Here is a 25877-nt window from a genome sequence, read left to right as displayed (position 1 = left end):
GAAAAATGAATGTGATTACATAAGAAGAATAAAGTTGGCTGTCACAGAGTTTGGGAGAGGATACTGTATTGCAGGGCATGTGTGATATGTGGGTGTGTCCTCTCAAAATGGGCATGTGCCTATGCCTGAGACAGCTGACCTAGTTTTGTGACTGTGAAGTGTGTGTGTGTGTGTGTGTGTGTGTGTGCGTGTGTGCGTGTGTGTGCGTGTGTGTGTGTGAGAGTGAGAGAGACAGTGGGCGTATTAGTGTATGTGCTCCCGAGCTTGTGTGTGCATGTACTGTATGAGTATGTGTGTGTCTGTGCCTGTGTGTGTTATGTAAGAGGTTCAGCTCTCCAGGGGCGGGAGGAGGGGAGTTTGGGGGGTGGGGGTGGCTAATGGTGAGCGCTGCTGTCTCTGTTTGGATCAGTCTAATCGGTGTGTGTGTTATCCTGGCCCTGGGCCTCATGCTTCACCCTCTCCGCCTCGTCTTCCTCACCCCTCCTCACCCCCCCCCTCCCTGCCAGCCCCTGGCCCCCCACCCACGCTGTAGCTGTCTGATGGAGGACAGTGTTACGTGAGCAGAGAGAGAGAGACAGACAGGCATGACCATTACCAACCCCCCCGCCCACCCCCACCGCCGGCGTGCTGCGAGTTGTGAGCTGTGAGTGGGTTGCCAGTGGTGCAGCTAATCCCCCCTCTGCACTATCCACTCTGTCATCATGTTATTTATTGCATGATGGCCTCGCCGGGTAGCTCTCCCTCCCCTCGCTGCTATCTCCTCGCCCCTGACTGTTGGCAGAGTGTGTACGTGCAGGAGGGCTGCTGCTCAGTGGTGGAGGGCCGGGGTGGGGCACAGGGCTTTGGAATCTGCTTGGGGGCACAAGCACACAGTTATGTCATTGTTTCACTGGCTTTGAGAGCTGCCGAGGCCAACGCTGCGTTAGCTGCGCTCTGCGTCGCATTAATAAGCTGCATACACACTGTGTTTGTGTGTTAACGTGTGCTAACGTTTTACCCCGTTGGTTTGCTATTACTTTAAAATTGTGACCTGAATGAAAAGGTGTAGCAGTGTGTTTAACATTTACTTCCAATACATATAAACCTCTTAGTACAAAACACTCCGTTCAGAAAATTTCGTCAGAGAAGAAAAAGAACATAGCTTCTTTTGTCCATTATGCTTTACATTTTTCCTCATGACTATTGCTTATTTGTTCCCTCCACTAGTCCAGTTTTACATCTAACCTGGAAAGACTGCTGGTTATGTAACAAGCTTTCAAAACCGGCCTAGATACTGTCTGATAACATTCTCTCCCTCCCTGTCACTTGCTCCCCGCTCTCTATCATCTATTTTTTTCTTCTCCTTCATACTCCCCAATTCCCGCTTTGCTGACTGTCTTTCTACTGTAGCCTTTTTCCTCGCATGCCCCCCCCCCCCCCCCCCACCATCTCTCTTTCTCTGTCTGTGTAAGTAGGCCAGGCTTCTCCCTCTCGTGTCGTTTTTCACCTCAGCAGTGTGGTGAGGCTAGTTCTGCTGGTCGAAGCCTTTCCCTGTAGGCTGTAGCAGATAACAGCTCTTACATAATCAAAACAACAGCCCTGTGGGTTACTGGGACATGGTGTATGCATTGCACTCGCGGGCTAGGAAGTGTTCTAATTCTGCTTGACCCCATTCTGCAGCAATATAGTGTTCATACTGAAACGCTCGCTCCACCGTAAATCGTCTTCCTCATCGTCTTTTAATTTGACAGTAAATCCAAACTCTGTTCACTATGGTTATGTAATGCTTTTTGAGTGTCCAGTCAAGACCATTTGGTTTGTATTGAATGATGCATTCCTTTTTAGTGTTAGCCGAGATAGATGTTAAATAGATGTTAAATAATCATATGATATAACATGAAGGTCAGGCGGCAGACAATTACTTTTGTAGAATTTGATGTGCTAAATGATACCTACAGTATCTTAGGTCACAGTCTCCCACAGATTACAAATTTAAATGGAGGAATTAGTAAATCAGATGGTAAGGCTGGTCATTTTAGGCCATGCCCATGTTCATTCTTGAGGGTTACTGTTCAAGCATCACCTGTACTGCTCCTACCCCCACTTCACTGCTCTCTGAAAAGATTATCATTTGAATAATATATACTTGCAGGGCAAAAAAAACTCTTGATTATGTAATACATGGGTTACTTTGGTCATTCATATTTATACCATTACAAGTGAAACTTGTTCAATTAATGATTTCCTGCAGATATTTCTCAAACATACATTGCCTTTTTCATTAAAGCTTACCATTTTATAATGAGTGTATGACACTGCAATAAGATCAATGATCTCTTTCCACTATTCTTGTCCTGTGCGTCCAGCGTTCATTCTATTGCCGTCTGACAGAGGACAAGAAATCGGAGAAGTTCTTCCGGGTCTTCTATGACCGTATGAAGCTGGCCCAGCTGGAGATCAAAGCTACAGTGACGGTCAATACCAGCGACCTGGGCAACAGGAAGAGAGATGATGACACCCAGGACAAAGACATGCCCGTCCGCAAGAAAGGTAAGAGGTCTCACATTGTGATCGACTGCATGGTGTGTCAGGCTGTTAACACCAAAAGATGCTTTGGCGAGCTTTTCATTTGTAACCTAGAGATTTCATGTTAGTTTTCAAATACAGAGTAGATACAGGATTTCTGATTTAATGGTTATTTGAGATTTGACTGTATCCTTAGTCCTCCTTTTATGCCTGTGTTTGTAATAGCCAGAGACTCAGCAGTGGTCATGACAGAGGATGTGAGAGAGCAGCTGCTAGAGGCATCCTCTGCCACCAAGAAGGCCTTTAACTCTTACCGGCGTGAAGCAGACCCCGAGGACCACTTCTCCTCAGCCGACGGCCAGCCCAGCACTGGGGACAAGAACCAGGATGAGGGGGAGATGAGTTTCATAATCGTCATTATGCAGCCCATCCTCCGCTTCCTCCAGCTACTCTGTGAGAATCATAACCGTGACCTACAGGTGGGTCAGACCGAGCCCGAGACGCTGCTAGTCTCAGTGATATCCATCAATGTGAATCATTCATCATTGTTGTAGTTTGGCAAAGATAATTACTTTGTAGAAATGGCTTTTCTTCTTAATGACTGCCATTCAGATATGGTCTTGTCTCTTAAAGGAGTAGTTCATGCCAAAATGAAAATTCAGCCATTAGCTGCTCACCCCCATTAACCTTCTCCCATACTATTGAAGTGTTTTGGTTGCACTGTGGGTCCAAAAGTCCATTCATTATCTCCTGCATTTTCGTCAATGACATTGCTTTGTTATAGAACGCGCCAACAGTCGTGCGCCTGGTCGCACATGGACCGTACTGCACTCTGGCAGAAGTCGGAAGACTGTTTACAACTGGCCAGTGGAAGTTTTGGTGGTGGTGTGTGCTAACACAGGAGCAAGCTCAGGCTTCTGATGGCTCCGTTAACTTCAATAGTTTTGAAGAAGGTGGAGATGGAACTGTGGGGGCTCACTCACTCTGGTTTTCATACGAACTTCAGTGGAGTTTTGACTGACAGAGGAGTGAGTTAATGACTGAATTTTCATTTTTGGATGAACTATTCTTTTAATGTTGTGTCTTTGCTTTTGGCTTTGGCTTTTACTGCCACTGCTGCCTCCCTACCTATCCCAACCGTTTGTATCTTCTCAGAACTTCCTACGTTGCCAGAACAATAAGAACAACTACAACCTGGTGTGTGAAACTCTGCAATTCTTAGACTGTATCTGTGGCAGCACCACAGGAGGTCTAGGTCTCCTGGGACTGTACATCAATGAGAAGAATGTGGCCCTCATCAACCAAACTGTGGAGAGTCTGACAGAGTACTGCCAAGGGCCCTGCCATGAGAACCAGGTACGCTAAAGAGACGAAGCCACGAGTAATGTCACTACTAAGGCGCTATTGGTCCTCATGCCTATTCCAATCCCTATCCCTTACAGAATTGCATTGCCACTCATGAGTCCAATGGCATCGATATCATTATCGCCCTGATCCTTAATGACATCAACCCACTTGGGAAAAAGCGGATGGACCTGGTGTTAGAGCTCAAGGTGAGTTGGCTGGGCTGGTATGTGGAATGGAGGAAACATCTAAACCTTGGCTGATAGGCTAGCTTTGGGTTTGGGTCTGAGTCCACAGTGTGGCTTTGCAACAGTGCGCAGTAGTATCCCTTCACTGCAGGATAGAATATCACAAACAGACTACTGGTGTAAGAGCTGGACATTGATTCATCTCAGCTAAGCTAGCCGTTCTGCATGCGTGCCAAAACAAATATCTGCAGAGTGCATTTTCCCTGAGCACCAGGGATTCTATCTGTTTTCTTTGGAAGAAGAAACTGAAAGGGCTTAAGTTCCTATCTTCTTATTCTCTTTCTACATCCCCCGCCTGCTTTCTCTCTCTTTCACTCTCAGAACAACGCATCCAAGCTGTTGCTAGCCATCATGGAGAGTCGTCACGACAGTGAGAATGCTGAGAGGATCCTGTACAACATGAGGCCTAAGGAGCTAGTGAGGAACTGATGTTTGCAACTCCTCCTTATCTTTTCGTATACAGAACTCAGTACATCTCAAATACAACAGCTGCCTAGCTGCCTTGATTGTTCAGTATCTCAACAGTAACACTGAGTAATCTTATCGCATATACTTAATGTCTCCTACACCACATGTCAACATCGAATGAGTTGAAGGTTGTATGTACGTGTGTGTCTGTCCAGGTGGAGGTGATAAAGAAGGCCTATCTGCAGGGAGAGATAGAGTTTGAGGATACAGAGGAGGAGGAGGATAACGGAGATGAGGAGGAACATGATGCTGCCTCCCCCAGAAACGTTGGACACAACATCTACATTTTAGCTCACCAGGTAGTATTCATCTTTATGTTTACAACATGTGTTGTACTGTATAATCTCCTGTGGAATGGGCCACCTGCATAGCATGATAAAATTAAAAAAAAAACATTAATTCACTAATTCATTCATACAGGAAAGGGATGGGGCACACACATCACCCATGAGCTTACTTACTCCTTTGCTCTGTGTCTCTCATACAGTTGGCGCGGCATAATAAGGAGCTGTCGATGATGTTAAAGCCAGGAGGGGCCAGTGGAGAGGGAGATGAGGCCTTGGAGTTCTATGCCAAACACACTGCTCAGATAGAGGTCACAACGCTTTGTTGTAAACACACAAGTCTTGTCACAAAATATTACCACAGTACATCCCTTCTTTAGGAGAATTTCACAAGAGAAATACAGTTTATTGTGTATTTGCAAAGATGTCAATTTTGTTTTGTTATACCCCTGCCCCAAAACACACCCAGACACACACACACATACACACACATGACTGGACCGTTGACTTTGACCTATGAGGGGGCCAAGGTATTTGACTGTATGTCTCTCCATTCAGATTGTGCGTCAGGACCGCACCATGGAGGAGATAGTGTTCCCTGTTCCCAACATCTGTGAGTTCCTGACCTCAGAGTCCAAGCTGCGAGTCTACTACACCACAGAGAGAGACGAGCAGGGCAGCAAGATCAACGACTTCTTCTTACGAGCAGAGGACCTCTTCAACGAGATGAACTGGCAGAAGAAACTCAGAGGTAAAGTCAACAGATAGCATATGTCGTATGTGTACTATTCAATTACACATTGCAAATATTGATGTGATGATTGTCCCAAGCTTGACAGCAGGGCTAGAATTATCAGAGCCAATGTCACCCTGTGTGCCTGTGCCTGTGCTTGTGCTTGTGCTTGTGTGTGTGTGTGTGTGTGTGTGTGTGTGTGTGTGTGTGTGTGTGTGTGTGTGTGTGTGTGTATGTGTGTTTCCACTGTCTGAGAGCAGACAGGGGCTTTCCACATCATCTGAGCCGTGAAACATCTGTAACCTTATGAATCACAACTGAGAACTTGCTTACACACACACACACACATACTCAAGCACACAGACACACACACAATCACACTTCTAATCCACATACAAGAGTGCATACCCACACAAAGCCATATTTTGTCTCTTGTTCAGAAGAGGGGGCAGACAGAGAAAAGTCCCTGCATCTGTTTCTCCTTTTCCACTAAAAGCCAACTGAAAGAGGCCAGATACCAGAATAGAGTCTATAAAAAGTGACAAGACAGATTGTGTGTCACTTGTGAATTAAAGGTCAAACTGGCATGTCTGACAGTCGTGGACTGCAAAAACTCCATCTTACCAAGTTATTTAATCCCCTATTGCGTATAATCTTATTTTAAGGAAGTGTCATTATGTTGATACTAGTGGAGTGATTTTCCTCATCCTGCCTTGTTTGTTAGAAAATTCCTGAAACAAGTAAAAGTGCATTGGAAACAAGTGGAATTATCTCACCCTACTGGCAGAATTTTTTCACTTGTTTTAAGAGAAATAAGATTTCAAGAGCCTAAATGACATGTTAAGATGGACAGTTTTTGCTGTGTGCTCTTGACGTTCATCTAAACTTTACTTACAATGTCAAGGTTTTACCATATATGCTATTAACACTCTGGGCTGTTTTGCCTTATTTTTTGCCACACTGTCCTCTTACTGTTGTATGTAAAAGTCATGTTTTTATGAGATTGAGGAGAATTGGGCCATTTGCCTGTTCTTGAATCATGTGACAGAAAACATGGGACACAGTTTTCCTCAAACTAACCCTACAGCTTGTCTGCATAGTCTACTATATACACATTGTTTACTGTTCACACATTGAGTATGGAATAGTCAAACTATATGTGGTCTACTTTTGGAAATATGTGATGACAAGACTTGTCTTTCTGTGACTCTCTCCTCTCTCCCCTCCAGCCCAGCCAGTGTTGTACTGGTGCTCCAGAAACATGTCAGTATGGAGTAACGTTTCCTTCAACCTGGCTGTGCTCATGAACCTTCTGGTCTGCTTCTTCTACCCCCTGGAGGGGGTACATGGAGGTTAGTCACGTGGCAGGTACCCGAGTGTGACCGCAGCCCCGTTAGCTTTGACCCTTGACCCTGCTCAAACCATGTGACTGCTAACATTACTCTGAAACCTCAAACCGCATTCCCAACTTCAAAATTTGCTACTGATTCTTTCATGTGGTATATTTATGCAGGTCCACTCTCTTTCTATATGTACTGTACCTTGCATGCATTCAGGCCTTTGTAGAGCCTTAAGAAACATGGGTCAAAGGAAGGTTAAGCGCGGCACAATGCAAAACAGGAAGGACAAGGGGACGGGTCACATGTTTCTCTGCTGCAATCTGCTCCTATTGCATTGTACAACATTTACTGACACTGCATGGACATGAATGGCATAGATGTCAGGGGACCTCTTAAAATGATAATATATAATATATGCAATATAGAAGTCGTAGTGCCAAGTGCCATGAACCTCATTGCCACACAATCTCACCCATTTTAGGCTTTACGTTTTCCATTATTTCTTTTGACATGTACATCGTGCTCTACTGTAAGTGAAAAGAACTCAAAAGAAAGGAAAGTCGCATGGTGCAAACACCCAAAAAGATAACTTAGACTGAAAAGGTGATACACAATCCTTTGCCCAGCCATCAGAGTTATATTGCCCCGCTGATCTCCTTTCCCACGATGGTCTGACCTGCTGACTCCTGACCAGGATTAGGAACAAGACCTGAGGAGCCCTCTGTCCCTGTTTTTTTAAACACACCCACACACACACTAAATGCCTCAACACTTGGGCTCTAATCTTGAGCTCATACTTGGCATACTATAGAGACCACAGAGGAGAACTCTGAGCAATTTAATTTCCCATAGATTTCATTATGTTTATTCAGCAATATCTGGAGAATTTCAGCCATTTCATAGCACTTTGTGAGTAGGCTAATCTCGCTGTATTAAACAGTGCAGTGAACGCTCTCCTCAGTGAAAACTCGCTGTGCAGCACGAGTAAGGGCTACCCGTATTTCCCCATCTGCACTGGAGCTTGGTCTGTGTGCAAGGCGAGATCACGTGAGACGCAAATGTACCTTTGGCCTGCTTAAACAGGCATTTTTATGGCCTTGGGCCCCTGCCTTGTCTCTCTCTCACACACACACACACATACACACATACACACATGCACACACACACACACCCTCTCCTCCCACTCTCCTCCCTCCTTTGCTTAGGGCTGTGGAATGAGGGTTATAAGAGCAGCAGATCTAGGTCAGTGTGTTCTGCCTGCATGCATGACTGACTGCCTTCTGATGGTCAGTGCCACACACGCATGACACATGTACACACAGATTAGTACATGTATGCTGCTGCACAAGAGCTTTTGCTCTAGCATGTTGATTTCATAGACGCCTCTCATGTTTGCACACAGACACTCACACGCATGCACATTCAAATGAAGTGTTAGGGGCATACTGAGTTTGTGGGTGCACTTAATCACCCCGCTTTTCTGTCGGCTGCAGCACTGTTGCCCCCAGCTCATTCCTCATGAATCTTTCAGCTGAGGTATTTTTAGAGATGGCTGTTATGTAAGTGGCACCTGTCATGTGATCTCCACAGGGATTGGGAGGGAGGGAGGACTAGAGGAAGGGAAAGAGGCAGGGAAAGGCAAGGTGGGAGGAAGGGAGGGAGGAAAGGAGGGAGGGAGGGAGGAAGGGAGGGCTCCCTCATCTGCAGTAGTAGCTGCTGCCATCTCATCCATCTCAACTCTCTCCATGTCTTAATCCTTGCAGTGCTGCCCCATATTCCCCAATGCTTTCTCTTTTGTCATCCTTTTTCTCTATCTACCTCTTTTTATTGTTGTGCTCCACCTCTCTCACATTAACATACTCCCCTTTCTTTTTTCCTTTTTCCTGTTCTCCATTGTTGTTTTGTGTCCAGTGCTCATGCACACACATACACACACACACACACACACACACACACACACACACACATACACACACACACAGTATGAGCACACATGATAGCCCCGTGTTTAAGGAAAGGGGCTGGTTACGGAGGCAGCAGGCTGTGTGTGGCCTTGTTTTTAGGCGGGTCAAACCTGGTTGAGGGTTTTAGCCTGAGTGACACTTTGCCACATGAAACCCCTGACTAGGATGCTAATCCTGGATTTACCCTGGGATCAAGGGAAGCATCAGGTCTCACTAAAGCTTAGCACACACACACATGCACACAAAAAAGTATGTCATACTTTTGGGCGTTATGTAACTGGCTGTCTTTGAGTTCAAAGTTTCACTAATGAAGGCCCTAGGCCTGCCTGCTAGGCAGAACTTGGTAGAGGCTTGTTAAAAACCTGTTGATCCAGACAAGGCCTGATTTAAGATGGAAACTGCACTGTCATCCTCTCAACATGGTGCTTTCATTTTCTTCTTATGGCAAATCCACTATGTAACAGTGTTGGAAAATTCAGCACTTTCAGGAGGTTTCCTTTATAGCTTGGGTGTGCAAGAATACATCTGGCTGCATCAACGTGTGTGTGTGTGTGTGTGTGTGTGTGTGTGCGTGCATATGCGGTTATCTTTTGTAGGTATGCTGGATCCCCATCTGTCTGCATTGCTGTGGATGGGTGTGCTGGCAGCACTGGTCATCGTAATCGTTATGCCCCAGCCGCTGGGCATCCGTGCCCTGGTCATTGTCACCATTTTTCGTCTCATCTTCTCTGTCGGCCTGGAGCCCACCCTCTTCCTTCTGGGTGCCTTCAACGTGAGTCGTCCTTCTCCCTTACACATGTTTGCTGGTGTATGTGCGTGTGTGTGTGTGGCTGTGTTTGTGTATGTGTGTGCGTGTATATGTCTGCACTAAAATGGTAAAAGTCCAAGATTCCCTACTAAAGGAACAGCAGTTCTAATTTACCGTTTGCATACTTTATTTATTTTCTTTGGAAACTTCCACCACGCTACTTCTCACCCCCATTCCCCTTTCGGTTCACACTCACACCCATGCCCACTTCGCAGGCCAGTGCCCAGTCTGCCTGTTGTGTCACTCCTGGCCCCAAAGCCTGGCTGCGTTATGGGGTGTGAAGTGCGTCACTGGACCCTAGAGACTGACACCTCCCCTGTGCCCGCCAGAGAGTTTCTAGATGTGCTCTTACACACACACACACACACACACACACACACACACACACACAAACCAAATAAAGACACACACACACCCCTATCCTCAATGTGTCCTCAGCCCAATCCGCCCCCCCCCCCCCCCCCCCCCCCCCGCCCCCCCCACTGCTGCCAAAATTTTCAGTACCCCAGAGCCCTCAGCCATTGTTGATAATTCCTCACAACTATAACGGACGTTTCAATACTTACCGAAATGATTGATGGAGATTGTAATGCATTGTAATTATAAAAGACGGGATGACTTTACCTTCCAGGTGTGTAATAAAATCATCTTCCTGATGAGTTTTGTGGGGAACCGAGGGACCTTCACGCGGGGCTACAAAGCCATGGTGATGGACTTTGAGTTCCTCTACCACCTCCTCTACCTCATCATCTGCAGCCTGGGGGTCTTTGTCCACGTCTTTTTCTACAGTCTGTTGGTGAGGGAGACACACATACACATACACATGCACATGCACATGCACATGCACACACAAGCATGCATTCACACATACATGCAAACAAGCACACACACCTCCTCAGTAAGTTCCAGACAGACAGGTGAAACCATTAAAAAACATGAAGGCAGCTGTTCACTTGCCAGTGAGAATGCTTTTGGGAAAACCATGTGTAAGAACTATTTTTTCCTCCCTCTGAACATAGCCTAAGCTTTTCTTCATGGTGCATTCAAGGACAGGGCCTACCAGCAAGCAAGAAATTGCCTTATTTGGTGATGTAACGGTGTTGCTGTTGTTGTTGTTGGGGTGTTAAGTGCTGTGCGCTGGTGCCTCAGGTCTGGTTTATAACGTGTCAGACTAAATATGCCAGTATTTGGAGATGTTTTCCATTCACGCAGCCCTAAGCAGTGCCTATGCAGATACAGCACAATGTAATTCCATGTTTTTCTACTTGAACAACAGGATGCTGAAACATTATGTAATTCATCTCAGACAGAAAAAAACTGAGAATTCAGCACAGGAAGAAAAAAAGTCTATAAAAAGTCACATCATCCAAGCAAATGAAATCCAGTGCACCCATTTTTGTTTCTGGCCATCAGCCTTCACTTTTCCCTTTGTTTTATGACTTTTGTGACAATATGTAACGTCATTTTGTGCGCTACTTTTGTTTATTGTTTTCTGGTCTTGCTTCCTCAGAGGCCATAATTCCCAACATCATGAGTCCATTTCTACACATTTATCCATTGTTATGACTTAATTGTGCACCTTTCAATAATGTTTTTTTCCTCTAGCTTTTTGACCTGGTATACAGAGAGGAGACCTTGCTGAATGTGATCAAGAGTGTGACGCGTAACGGACGCTCCATCGTGCTGACTGCTGTGCTGGCTCTCATCTTGGTCTACCTGTTCTCCATCGTTGGCTACATCTTCTTCAAAGACGACTTCATCCTGGAGGTGGACCGCATTCCTAACACAACGCTGAGTGAGTACAGAACACATTCATTTATCATGTTTCAGAGCGGTCAGAGTGATTACAGGATGTAGGTTCTTCATTAGGTTCTTCAGTTACTAACCCTAACCTGCCAACTATCCCTGTCGCTGTGTAGAAAATGGAGCCAGTCTGGCCAGTGAGCTCCTGTCTGCAGGAGTGTGTCGGACAGGGAATGAAGAGAACTGCTCCACAGAGGCCCTGCAGGAAGGTACACTGCAACACTGGGTTTCAGCCAGGTTTTGCTTAAGGGGCAAAATCTGGCCTGGTTCATTAAATTGTAACCGCTTGCATTAAATATCAAGGCATTAACCAAGTAGTTTTCTATAAAAAAAAATTGGAAAAGCCAAAATTATGTAGGTCTCAATTAAATCATTCTGGTATCATCATTCTAGTAACATATGGTGTGGAGTTCAAACTCTGTAGAGAGCTCATCTTCAAAGGTAAGCACAACGGGTAAACTCAAAACATTGCCATTGATACAATCCATATTCATTATTTCCCATTGGGAGGACGTAGACAATCCCACAGTTCAGAAACAAGACTAAGAGTCTAACAGCCCCGTGACATTACATTTGGGTCCCTGCCGGGAATCAACTCAGGTCTCGATTGAGAGTCTGCAATCTGACTCCCTGCGGCACACTTTCACCCATGTGACCATAAAGTGGTGAACAGAGCGACTGACCGACCGACAATGCGATCCATAGAGCCCCTGCTGTCACGGAGCTAAAAACAGAACCGGCCAGTTTCATTCCCTCAGCCATCAGCCCAGAGATATCAGATGATCTGGGCAACAATAAGCAAAATGATGGTCCAGGGCCCATCCTGTCCATCCTCCATTCCATTGGCTGTTTTAAAACAGGGGAAATTAAATTTGCCTATCTAGACAACTTTGCAACAAGAATTGGATAAACCATTCGCTATTTTTCTGCCTGGCTCATGACAAGCTCAACCAAAGCTGTTGTCGCTTTTTCTTACTGCAACTAAACCAAAACTATATCGCTTTGACTAACTGCCATAACATTTGAACCAACACATTTAAACAAGCTTCCTACAGATATCATGTTCTGTTTTGAATACGTTTCTTCTACCAAGCCAAGGACAAAAAACAAATAGCTGATGATACATTATATTTATGCTATGTCTACAAGGCTGTAAAATCGCACTCATACAAAAGCATTACTGATAGTCATTAATAATTAAATGAAATATTTAATAACAAGGTAACACTGTACTTGAACTGTTTGTTGTAACACATTATAAGTCATTATATGCGCATTATAATTACCGCAGAACTGCATCAGAAAATGTCATAATACACTTAACATATATACATAATATAATAGCTTCATGGCCTGCTCATGCTAGATTCATGATGCTCTGATTAAAGCTCTCCTTTCTCCTTCCTCAGACTTTGGAAATGACAGTGAGGAAGACAGCGACATGGAGCGGACGTGTGACTCTCTGCTCATGTGTATTGTCACTGTATTGAGTCATGGCTTGAGGAGTGGAGGGGGTGTCGGGGATGTACTCCGCAAGCCCTCCAAAGAGGTACATCCAACGCTCCCACCCTGATCAGGCCATGCAGTGTGTGTGTGTGTGGTTGCCGAGAGAGTATAGCACCACCAGCTGCACAGTGGTTCATGTGAGCTGGCTATGAGCCCATCATCCTCTGATCTTGTTTTTATTTCAAAAGCGTGGAGGTTTCACAATGGTTCCTTACAGCTGTACTGCCTCCGCCTTGTGTGGGAATTAGGTCTGAGAATAGCTTTCCACTGAATTCAGCCTCAACCACTAATGATGTCAAAAGAGGATGTGAGTGTCTGCTTCAGTTATTCACAACACAATACAAAATAGGTTAAATAGGCTTACTAGATATACGAAAATAAAATAAAAATAATAAAGTCAACCAAATAGTCACATGTACTAGGCTTTGAACTCAATGGTAGCATTACATATAAAATAAATGTAATTGTTTTTCTGAGTTGCAAAAGCATAGTGCCATAATAACTGTGGCCTACCTAGGACACTCTGACACGCTGCTGTAGGTTGTTAGGTTGCTTTCTGCCTGTTTGTGTAATGCCGTCTCTGTTACTGTAGCATCTGGCAGGTTGCACCTGTGTTCTTGTATTTCCATTAACATCCATGATGGCCTAGGTTAACCTTGTTTTACACTCATAATATTGACCCCCATTTAGTGTTTATGTAAAGGCCTGCTCTCTGGGTCATGCATTTAAACAGGCCAAGCTTCTCAAATCAGGCCCTATGATACAACCCCTCCTTAGATTTCCTCCTAACCTCACTCTATCATCACATTAAGATTAATAATTAGTTTGATATGTTAGTTTTCTAGTCACTACCTCTAAACCAGGTAGTGATAGCACTACTGCACTTAGCCTGGTACATCTCCAGGATGACCTACTGTACATATAACCCCCTTTGCCTGCTCCTTTTCCAGGAGCCCCTGTTTGCAGCCAGAGTGATATATGACTTGCTGTTCTTCTTCATGGTCATCATCATTGTCCTCAACCTCATCTTTGGTGTCATCATTGACACTTTTGCTGACCTGAGGAGTGAAAAACAGAAGAAAGAAGAAGTCCTGAAGACCACTTGCTTCATCTGTGGTGAGAGTGCTCAGCTACTTTAATTAAGGAGTTTTAAACACAGTTCTAGGATAATTTCTCTAGAACTCACTTAGTCATATGCACATCTTAGGTGCTGGGTTGAAGAGAATTCTGCAAAAATGAAGTGTAGAACCCGCACACTATGCTCCAACGTTTTGGTGTTCATCGGGTCTCCAATATAATTAATAAAAGTGATTTTGGCACAAAAAGTTTAGCATAGTGTGTGGGTTCTACACCTAATTTTTGCAGGATCATTTCTCTAACCATCAGGGCACCCAGCCAGACTTGGTTCAAAAGCGTCGTTTTTTTTTATGGCTTATGGATGAGTACGTACTTTAACATGATGAACTTCTGCAAAGGTGTAGTCTGCCGCAATCCCCCTCTTCTTGTCCTCCCCCTTTCTCTTTCCTCTGTCGTTCCAAAGAAGGCTGAGTCATGAAGGCTTCCTGCCACTGCTCTGCTCGCCTCCATAATTCATGTCTCACACACACAGACACACACACTCAGGCACGTACACACACACACTTTTTTTTATACTTTCTGCTTTACGCAACCTTACTGGAGATCCATACCTTGCCCTCGAAATCATTTCCATATATGTATGTGTGACTGAGTGCCTAAGTAAGTGCATGTTGCTGTTTCTGTATGTGTGAATATGTGTTGTGCTTATCCACATTTGTGTGTGTGTCCATATGTGTGTGTGGCTGCATGAGTACATGCTATATGTTTAGTGTGCGTGTTTGAGGTCAGGCAGTCAGGAGCAGTGGTCAGCGTATGGAATGAGAACAGTATTATGTCACCACTCCTGCAATCAGCTCTGACTCACTCATGTTAAATAAGGCCTGGCCACAGGGGGAGCTGCCGTCACTATGGTTTCCAGAAGGAGCACAAGGAAAGAGGAGATGGGGAGATTAGGAGGAGGTCTCCACAGGCTTAAGTGGCTCTCCATCTTCTAGCTCAGTTTTATAACGCATCAATCTATCCCTCAATCTCCTAAGAGCTTTCAGATCTTCTTTATGTCTGTAGCCAATAGTTGATTTACGTCATGAACTTATGATTAAGGCCAGCACAGGCTTGCTTGCGATTGTCTGTCTTCGATTGTCTGTCTTCAGCCTTTTGATACTGCTGATTCTTTGTCACTGGAAAGCTACAATTGTCTATTTTTTTTATTCAAGGAATCAGGCTGAACCTCGATGTTAAAGTGCATCTTTTATATCCAAAGACTTATAGAACTATAACGATGGAACAGAAAACTGACTGACCATCTCGGAATGCTTGGTGTTCTCTCTAGCACGCTGTTGGGTTTATGTTCTGTTGTATCATTGCATCTTCAAAGGTCCTCAATGACACCACCACTGCTTTTGACACTAAAAACTGTTTGAAATGGGTTGGATTGGATTGCTGGTCACTTCTTCGTAACTGAAAGCTTACTGAGAATTGGTGCGCCCAAGCACTAATTGGCCTACTTTTCCCACTACTGATATAGTAGAACATGTTGTGTCGGGTCTGAATACTTCTGAATATTGAGTCAGTCCCTGCCTGTTACCAATGGAGTTCCCCAAGGTTCCATCCTCAGCCCTGCTCTGTTCTCCATTTACATCAGTAGCACTGTTTTACAGGTTTTACACCTGGACGCTCCATTAACATTTATACACAGTCAGAGGACTTGTTTTCGACTACCCACTCCGCTCAAGTGTTTTGAGCAAACTTCATAAAAGTCCAATGGGCTTTCTGTCTATATAAAAGAGAAGACTAATAAATTTGATCTGCATATTTATTCTTATGGCCAAAGACAGTCCAGTCCAATCTGTATTGCAAACAAGAGCAAGAGTGTTCTCAAAGCCAGAAACCAGAGAACCAAGACTCAAATCTGCAATGTTCAACCTGGAGCTGTTCCACTGACAATGGAAGACTGACAGAGTTTGTGGACTCACAGAATGTGTCTGAATCAAATTGACTAAATTTAATAGTCGTACTAATGTTTCTGAAGCAGAAAATTTACTATGATCCTTAGAAAATCATTCTCTGTAATATTATTTTATCCTTTTCCAATTCATTCTCTATGGAACTGTGCATTGGTATGAGATCACTTGTTAGGGGGACCAAACTCCGCACTTTAGTTTTTTGAGCTTTGGCAGACAGTCTACCTCCAGCACACACTTTACCTGTTAGATCCACCTAAAGGTCCCCAAGGAAAACACTTCCCTGGTCTACTCCTCTTTTCATTGCTGCCTGCAACTGGAATTAACTGCAAAAAAACCCCTAAAATTATGCAGTTTCATTTGTTTCTTTCAAGGACACAACACAGACACACTTTCACACATCTGCAAACCAGCTTGAGCTCTGCTCTGGCAGCCTGTCATGGTGATGATGCCTAATGTTCCCCAGCTTTAACCAGCTTTTACCTCTTATTGTGCATATACTTGTTCTTGCTCTGTATGGCCCTGGCTTATGCCTTTATTGCCACTTGCATTTTCCTCTATTTGTTGCCGATGTTGCCTTATCTGTTCGCCTATATTTTTTACATTTTTATTGTCCAGTTGCCATGTCTTCTATGTCATATATACATTAGTGTTCTTAATTGACTTGCTTGATTTTAAATTAAGGTTACATTAAGATAAAGAAATAGAACTTTGTACATTTGTCAGCCCACCTGTACCAAAAGGAAAGGCCTTTGTTGTCATGAAGATCAAAATAGCAGCTCTGACAGATGTTTGATACTTTATCAGATGGTATGAGGTGGTCTGTTTTCAGGAAACAAGTCTTTCCGTTTTTCTTGGAACCAACAGGGAACTGTGCTGTAGCCAGTGGCGGACTCTGGCTGTTTGAAGGGCAGGGGCGAAAAAATAAAAAGGGCACTTACTGCACGACATGGGGCCCCACCAGCGCGCAAAAAGCTATGATGTATCATGTATGATGAAATAGTCTTCATCCTTGATTAAGATTAACATTATGTTATTAGGCGATCCAGATTAAAAGTATAACCACACCTCTATGATAAAAACACACAGGGAACTACATATAAACCTTTAAAATGTTTATTTCACAAACACCTCCGAAGTAAAACACAGTAACTACATCTTAGAAGGTTACTTTACAACTTGAATATAGTCTATTATCACGCAAAAAAATATCATGCCACAGAAAAGCATTAAGTAATAGCCCACTGTAAGAGATTATAGGCTATGCCACAAGGTCACTATAAACTCACCGCTGAGTAGGCTATCACAAACACACTGTAAGTGCCAAAAATAATATAGTGATTTTTCGTTAGGGATGCAAAATGAAATGGTGAATAAAAAGAATATATGAAAATTGCACTCACATAGGCTATAGTCTATCACCACTAACCATTATCACCTTCAAAATAACAAAAAAGCTATCAACTCCATAATCCCAAAATGTAAACAGTTAGACTTATAGGCCTACTGTAGTTTAGGGGCTTTGTTTGCTTTGTTTGTAACAGGTTAGGGAAGGATTTTTACACTTCTGCTTGATTTCCAAATTGAGTCCACAGGTTAACATAGAATCAGCTAAGCAGCTAACCTGTTTAGTTAGCTAGCTCCTTAGGCGTCTAGGCTAAAAAATGTGATACAGCTATCTATAAAAGCACTTGCAGTGTACATACATTAGTATTTAGTAATGCATCATTGGTAAAACTCAATCTTTACAACTTCAAAGAAAGCCTGCTGTATTACCTACCTCACACACTGTAGTAGGATGTCAGGGTTACAGCTCAGACTGTATTAAGCCCCCTCTGACATCTGAACATTCTAGAGGGAGTGTGGCTAAAACTGAAAACTTAAATGGATGGAATAGATGTAAGTTTTTAACAATGGGAATGAGTATTTTAAACTTTAATGTGTCACCGCTGGCAACAATTTACTTTGTCTTTTACTATCAAATACAGTTAACCTAACATAATCTAACCTAACCTAAAGGGTACATTGAAAAATAAAAAACAGGGACAGTGCAGATGAGATTGCATCAAAATGATAGCTAGATATTAGCCTGATTTATCGGCCCCTTGCAAAAACGCAGAAAAGATTTGTTAGCGGCCATACAATGCGTTTTGAATGTAACCAGGGTTTGAGAGGTAAATTCAAAATCTTATCAAAGTATTTGGCGGCACCCCTAGACTGTCATCACGACACCCACTTTGGGAAAGCCTGCCCTAGAGAGGGCACGTTGTCAGGGAGACTGCAGGGCACTGCATCTCATTTTCTTCACTGGGATTTTTTTCTCTCCATTGCAAGGGCACTTCATCGTGTTTTCTCACTTGGAAGGGCACCTAAGAGGGCACTTCATGAGTTTTTCATCAGAAAGGCACCTGTAGGGAACCTCAAGTTTATCCCATTGTAAGGGCACCTATATGGCACCACATCACATTTTATCCACTGGAGGGGCATCCATTAGGAAACTTCCCCACATTCTCACGCATGTAGGGACACCCTTTACAGCACTGCATCACATTTTATCGACTGGAGGGGCACTTTTTGGGACACTGTCATGTAGGGGCGGCATAGAGGGCACTTCATAACGGCACCCTTTTCCATTGGAAGGGCACCCATAGGGAACGTCAAGTTTAGACCATTGTAAGGGCACCTTATAGGGCACTGCATCACGTTTTCTCCACTAGAAGGGCACTCATTAAGACACGTTATCGAATTTTCTTGCTCTAGAGGGCACATCATCATAATTTATTGCATGAAGGGGCACCCTAGAGGGCACTCAATCATTTTCTCAATCATCTAGAGGGCACTTTAGCGACGCTTTTTCAACCATGCCCCCCCCCCCCCCCCCCCCCCCAAGTCCATAGCCATAGTGAGGTTTTCTTCTTTCTTTGTTTTACCATGCCATATGCATACTATAACTTTGTACCATACAAAATGTGTGTGTTTTTCCCCCACCACAGGGCTGGAGCGGGACAAGTTTGACAACAAGACAGTGACATTTGAGGAGCACATCAAAGAGGAGCACAACATGTGGCACTACCTGTTCTTCATTGTCCTGGTAAAGGTGAAGGACTCCACCGAATACACAGGTCCTGAGAGCTACGTGGCTGAGATGATCAAGGTGAGCCAAAAGCACGTACACACCCATAAACATACATCCGGCACCTCAGATGATAGTTTAGAGTTTAAGGTAAATGGGTTACACTGACTCAGTATCAGACTACACTGTCTTGGAGGTAATGTGATCCACATGCCACACGCAGGCCTCCATTTTCAGGAAATCACTGGGCTGCAGCTGGAGGGCAGAGAGTGCACTGTAGCTGTACAGCAGCCAGCTGAGCCACAGGTTGGTTGGTATGTAGGGAACATATAGGGCAAGAGACATGTTTGTCTACTCTATTACCAAAGACTACTTGATGGCCTTGGATAGCGGAGTGCATATTTCATCCTTCATATGTTCTGCATCTAAAAGCCATTGTGTGAAATTGCTGTATTGTGTGCCTTGGCTGCTTGCTGAGAGTGTGCTCTAGTATCCCCGTCTTAAAGCAAGGACCAACAAGATGGGTGTTTCCTTTCTGATCCAGTTTCTTGTAACTGTGATCCAGCAAAGTCAGAGTTCAACAGCCTAGGCCACTGAGACCTCAGACTTGTGAACGTGCTCTGGCTTGCCACACACACACACACACACCTCGATACAGTCATCTGTTCCTCCCCTCTAATCTCAACTGACGGAGATGCCATCCATGCACACTTGATGACACAAATAGACTGGTGCAGGCAAACAGGAAGTCAGTGAAACCAGACAGCACACGAGCCACTGCCCAAACCTCAGACTGATCAAAACATGATAAGCGCTAAAGGAAATGTGGGTCATTTGACTGGGAATTCCAGTACTGGAGGTGTTCAGTCTGAGGTCATTCAGTCTCCGTTGTTATTCTTACAGGAGCAATGCCATGTGAGTCTGTTCCACCAAAACTCACATCGCAGACCAGTTACATTTAAACACGTTGCTACTACACACTCAATTGGCTAACTTTAGTAGCACTGTCCTATTTATTTGCATTACCTTACCCTCTGTTACAACACACCCAAGTCTTTGCTGATGGCGCTGAGCACAGATCGAGGTCCACCTTCATCTCCCAGTGAATCCATATCAACACTTGGAAAACAAGTCAATGGCTGATGAGCTTTCCCTTGCTGTGATTGGTTGCCCACAGGAGCACAACCTGGACTGGTTTCCGCGGATGCGTGCCATGTCGCTGGTAAGCAGTGACGCAGAGGGTGAGCAGAATGAGATCAGGAACCTACAGGAGAAGCTGGAGTCCGCCATGAGGCTGGTGGCCAATCTGTCTGGACAGCTGACTGAGCTCAAGGAGCAGGTACAGTATATAACACTAAATCATGCACTCCCTGATTTCTCTGATCGATTTTCTTTTCTTTTCCCTCTCATTAATCATGATAGGCTGTCTTTGTTGTTGACAAAGAGCAAACACACACCAGTAGCCACTCAGAACCACCACATTTTTGATGAGCAGTTCCACTGGAGCAGTTTTAGGGGTTTGTTGCCTTACCCAAGGACACATTAGTACCTCATACAGGGAGAGAATGCTACAACTATCCAGTCACCAATTTTTCTTCTGGTGACTCTAACAAGCTTGCCTGAAGGCTAGTGCTGCCCCATAAATTACTATATTTTCTATTATTGCTGTGTATTAGCATAACACCAGAACTTATACACTGCCAAGGGACTAGAAAGAGATTTCTTGCTGTAATAATATCCATCCCGCTCTACTTTGGTACTTTGTTCATGCACAAGTTAAAGACGTACTACACCACAATGCACCTTGACAGCTGACCTTTGAAAAGGTAAACAAAAGTGATATCAAATCGTTCAATATTAAGGGATTTAGTAAAGCTTGAGAAGTCAGCTGGTCAATGTGTTACTCAGGATAGAGACAGAGAAAACACTGGGCGGGGTTCAAGGAATCAATACAAGCGTGGAATTTACAGAATTCATGGCTCATGGCAATGTCTGTGTAACAGATTTACCAATGTGCCACTTTGAACTGTTGAGTTTGTTCTGTGTCCCTGTGCAGATGACAGAGCAGAGGAAGCAGAAGCAGCGGATCGGTCTACTTGGCCATCCCCCTCACATGAACATCAACCCCCAACAGCCTGCCTGAGGACCCACAGTGCCTGAGCACCCAATAGTGCCTGAGCACTCCTGACGGTCTACCACATGCGTTAGACAGGAGAATGCCAAAGCACGTGTATACAGAATGTACGTCTCCAAAATGTATTTAGGTCGATGCCTGACTGTGTACTTCACTAGGCACTCCTCCAAAAAGTGTTTCTGAAGCTTGTGTGCTTCTGATGGAGTGTCTGTGCGAAGTGAACATTGTTGTATCTGAGTATGTTACTCATGGTCTGTAGTGTGGATGTGCCTGTGTGGGTGGAGTGTGCACCAAGTGCCTCAGGACATGAGAAGCCTGTCCTGTAGGTTTAGGAGATGAAAACACTGACTTAAGCATTGCTACCATTAATGCCTTTAATGCCAAAGTTCAGCCATTGTACCTGAGGGAGTATTCCTCTCAAGCGGCCTTGTACTGAGGCTTAAAGCCTCTCTGTTGCACCAGCAAACTCAGGTCACATTGGGTTTGAAGGTTTGTTTGAAATCTGTTGGGAAAACATTATTTAATGTTTTGCTTCTGTCTGACAGCAATAGGAATACTTCATGATATGCAATGTCTGAAAGAGAATGACTTATTTTTGGAATCTGTTATTTGGAATCTGTTATTTGCTTTTATATTTGAAATTATATTATCTTATATTTAAAATATGATGGAGAGAAATCATTTCTTTGAACTATCCTGAAGGGTTCACCATATTTTTCCATATTTCTAAATGCTATTATATAACACATAGTGTGGTATTGTTTTTTTTTTGTTTTTTTTTAACAATTTCTACTTGAGGGCATGCGCTCATCATTCTACTTTCAGAATTCTTTGTATTCTCAAATGAAGATTCTCAAATGATTCTAATCATTCCAGGACACTTTAGGTAGAGGACCTTTTGAGGGTAAATTTGAGTACAGAAAGATGCAAAAGTATTGAAGCTCGTTATCAAGGAAGATAATATGGACCTGTTAAACTCTTTCTCCACGTTATTTTGAGCCGTGACACTTATGAACCGAGCGGGGGCAAATTGTGTGATTGCTTCACTCTGAGGTCATTGGGAATTCCATGTATTGGTTTATGGGAGTGGTATGGAGTCACATTGGAAGGACAGAATCGAATTTGAAGGATTTGAGGAGCAAAGTTAAAACTGATTTGAAAGTATGGTATCCATTTGTTTGATATGTCTGCACTGAATTATTTAATCTTCCCTTAATTCTATTTAGTCCTTCAGCACTGATACTATAATTTTCTGTAGCACCTGAATGAATGTTACCTTTAGTCTAGTAGTCACTTTGTAAAAGATCTCCATGAGAATGACCACATGGTTTTAGTCCATGTAATGGAGGGAACTAATAGAAGTCATTTGGAGTGCTGCTTGACCAAACTGAACTTTTATACTAATATGAGGTTTTGTGTCTGAAATGTACATTCCATTCTTTGGAGTCTATTTAAATAAACAAGTGTGTAAGAAATCTAATGGTGAGCGTTACAGACTATCTGCATCAACAAGGAAGTCAAGACAAAGACCATAACAAATGTGAGAATAAAGGTATTGAAGCCGTTGACAGTCCTCCAAGTCATTGCCACGCAGCTATCAGGGATGTGATTGGGTTATGACGGATTTGCATGAATCACGTGGGTCTCTTTTTTTTATTTTTTATTTCAATTTGTCTAAAATGACGGAAATCCGGCATTTGCCAGAAAAATAACATATATGAGCTACATTTGATCCCTCAATGTGTATCATATGATGCATTTAACTGCTTATCCAATTACAAGTAGAGTGGTGCCATTCATCCCTGGTGCTGCCCACTCCAGTCGGAGCTGAATGGAGAGGCTCACACGTAGGTGATTTCGGGGAATGCCACCAGATGAACTGTGAAATCTCATCTGTAGGCCCTCTAAAAATGAGGAAGTGCACTTCTTTTCTAATTATAAAACAATGTTTCATGAGGAAATATGCTAGTTATGCTGGGAACATAAAGTTTTGCACTCGGGGACATTTGTACTTGGGTTTTGCATTTTGGATTTGATCACAGGGATATGTGTGCTCTTCTGAAGTTTAACCGAGCTGCCTGGCCTGTTATTATTTCAGACATCTCTCAAGTCAACACTGCCTGTCATGTGAGTGTTCTCTTACTAAGGGCTGATATTCCTGAAGTATATGGCATGCACTTTGCAAACAAAGAAGATTTCATTACCTCACATGGCAGTCTTTGAAACATTGTAATTGTGAATGAAACTTAACATTATCATATTGTAAATGGGCTTTGTGATTATTTAACAATTCAGTGTTTTGTGTTCAAATTATAACTGTGTTATAACTCTTACTCTTACCCACCTAAACCATAATGTCAAACTGAGAAACAATTATTCAATCCACTCAGTATTGATGGCTATGGTTTATGTGAATATGTGAACTATTGTCTAGCAAGAATAAACTAAAAATGTGTTTGCCTTTATGCTAAAAACAAAACCAACAAGTGAAGAAGTGAAACAAGGTTATCAGTCAGTTTTTCTAAACTAAATCAAACACTAAGAGTGTTTAATTGTATCACATTTGCCCAATTCATGTTCAAGGGGCTTTCCATCGTTGTCGTCTCCATTCCCAGTGGTTATCTAATTACATCAAGATTAGATCACTGTGATGTGTGTGATGATAATTTCTAATTACTGAGTCCTAGCCCTTTCTATGTAATGCACTACATTCTTGGAATTTTCTTGAAGACCTTTAGTTAAATGAATTTATGTGTGTAATAGGCGACGGGTGAGCCTTTTGCAGCTTTCTTTTAGTAAGAATGAGAAAAATAGTAGGTCTAAGAGGCCTGAAAGAAGAACCTCACTAATTGTGAAAAGAGACTGCAAGATTTCTTGCAGATTCCTTAAACCAATTATACAGAAGTTTAACCAGGGATATGCTATATTGTAACATCAAAGCCAACTTCTCAGAATCTGTCTGCTCTGACGATATGAGAACAGCCATGACAACAAACAAACATTTGTTTTTTTTTCCATTTTGTATTATTATACAGTATTTGACCAGGGATGTTTCTGTGGTCATATCAAGGGTTCATTGCAGGATTTAATTTGGGAGTGTACAGATTAATGCCAGGGTAGCCCAAACTCATGCTTCCCTAGCTATGGGAAGAAAATTATAAAATCAGCTTCTAAATATTTCTTTCTAGTGAGAAGGGAATATAACACAACTTTACAACAAGGGACCTTGCAAAGGGGCTGTTCCCTAGTACAGCCAGAATGTGTCTTAGGGCCGTTTCATGCTCAGAATACCTGTGTGACACATCTGACAGAAGAATTCTTACCTCTACACATCTGATCAAATCAATTCAACATTAGACTACTTGAAGTCAAAGTAGGCCAACAACAGTTGTTCTGCCAAGTTGTATAGGCTACTGCTTGGATGAAGGCAACAATGTCTTTACATCTGCCACTAATTGTCAAAAATCACACTAATCTCTAGTTTTCTAAAAACCTTCAAAATGCAGGGGAATTGCTCGCTCATAGCAGATTTTGTGTGAATATCTTGAAAAGGAAAATCTTTGAAATTAATAAATCATTCCAAAAAGACCTTAAGCATGAGTTCCTGGTGGTCAAGTTATTGTTGAATAAGCAGCTGGATATTTGCTGTTTCCTCACATGTGATTTCCAGGGAAGGTCTTGAAAGGCACATGGCCAGGTGGAAAATGGCTAGAGGGAAGGGGGAACGGTTACTCAGCTCCAGAGTCACTCCATCATACAATCACATAATAAATCCTACTATTATGGATATACAGTAACTGCTTCTAGTTTCACCAGGCAATACCGGCAATACTCTTGAGTTTAACTGGCAGAGGGACACTTTATGGATGTCAACGGGACTGATGAGAAATTTACAGTCTGTGAGCCGCTGACTGTGACCCAGTCAGCCCTAATTCCTGTGAGCGTCTGACATCCACTATTAAGGTAGACCTATTATAGGGTATTACAATATCCTGTATCAACCCTTATGAAAAATCTATATAATATTCCTATAGTATTCTTATAGGACCTTATAGTGTCTGTGTGTAATGAGTTTATTGAGACCTTATCTACCTGATTGCATTTTTATCTCATATGTTATCACTGTAATAATCCTGTAGGGAACAGTGTGTCTGTGGTACTCAATAGAGAGTTTAGAGGTAGGCTATCTTTATATTATTTTAACTATCATTACAATATTCCTACAATATCATTATAGAATAGCCTACTATACCGTTTATAGATTTGCTGTGTTATCTGTATAGTATCCTAAAAATTTTATAGGGTGACTACAGCTCTTTTTCGTAAGGGAAACTATTAGGATGAATATACTATCCTGTGTCAATATTTTCTTTTTTTTTCTCAGCCTTTCCATTTGGCTAGGACAACAAATTATTATTAAATGTATTCAAGAAATCTGCATGAAAAGAACAGGTGTACTGTGTGTGCAGCCTGCGGCGGGCAGGTGCAGCAGCCGTGTGCAGGATCTGGATGAGTCCTCAGCGCTCAGCGGGCTCCCGGGCCATGAGGAGATCAACGTGACAACCGGTGCCGCCTCATGACAACAAACACGGACTTCACACACACACACACACACACACACACACACAC

General features: G+C 43.2%; 1 protein-coding gene across 1 annotated transcript in view; it reads left to right on the top strand.

Moving 5' to 3' along the window:
- The window catches only part of LOC139927333 (inositol 1,4,5-trisphosphate-gated calcium channel ITPR1-like), a 78695-nt gene extending 55239 nt beyond the window's left edge, over positions 1–23456 (top strand). The window contains exons 43-60 of the mRNA XM_071919433.2: positions 2346–2529; positions 2731–2984; positions 3661–3861; positions 3948–4058; positions 4419–4514; positions 4721–4864; positions 5053–5160; positions 5408–5600; positions 6812–6934; positions 9483–9658; positions 10326–10490; positions 11300–11489; positions 11614–11706; positions 12907–13046; positions 13954–14119; positions 19035–19195; positions 20292–20453; positions 21171–23456. Coding sequence (XP_071775534.1) covers positions 2346–2529; positions 2731–2984; positions 3661–3861; positions 3948–4058; positions 4419–4514; positions 4721–4864; positions 5053–5160; positions 5408–5600; positions 6812–6934; positions 9483–9658; positions 10326–10490; positions 11300–11489; positions 11614–11706; positions 12907–13046; positions 13954–14119; positions 19035–19195; positions 20292–20453; positions 21171–21257 — 2754 coding nt within the window. The 3' untranslated portion in view covers positions 21258–23456. The remainder of the gene's footprint in view (positions 1–2345; positions 2530–2730; positions 2985–3660; positions 3862–3947; positions 4059–4418; positions 4515–4720; positions 4865–5052; positions 5161–5407; positions 5601–6811; positions 6935–9482; positions 9659–10325; positions 10491–11299; positions 11490–11613; positions 11707–12906; positions 13047–13953; positions 14120–19034; positions 19196–20291; positions 20454–21170) is intronic.
- The last annotated feature ends 2421 nt before the right edge of the window (positions 23457–25877 follow it).

This window comes from Centroberyx gerrardi, chromosome 5 (genome assembly GCF_048128805.1).
Source record: "Centroberyx gerrardi isolate f3 chromosome 5, fCenGer3.hap1.cur.20231027, whole genome shotgun sequence".
NCBI lineage: Eukaryota > Metazoa > Chordata > Actinopteri > Beryciformes > Berycidae > Centroberyx > Centroberyx gerrardi.
Note: the sequence above shows the minus strand (reverse complement) of the source record. Positions and strands in the feature narration are given on the sequence as shown.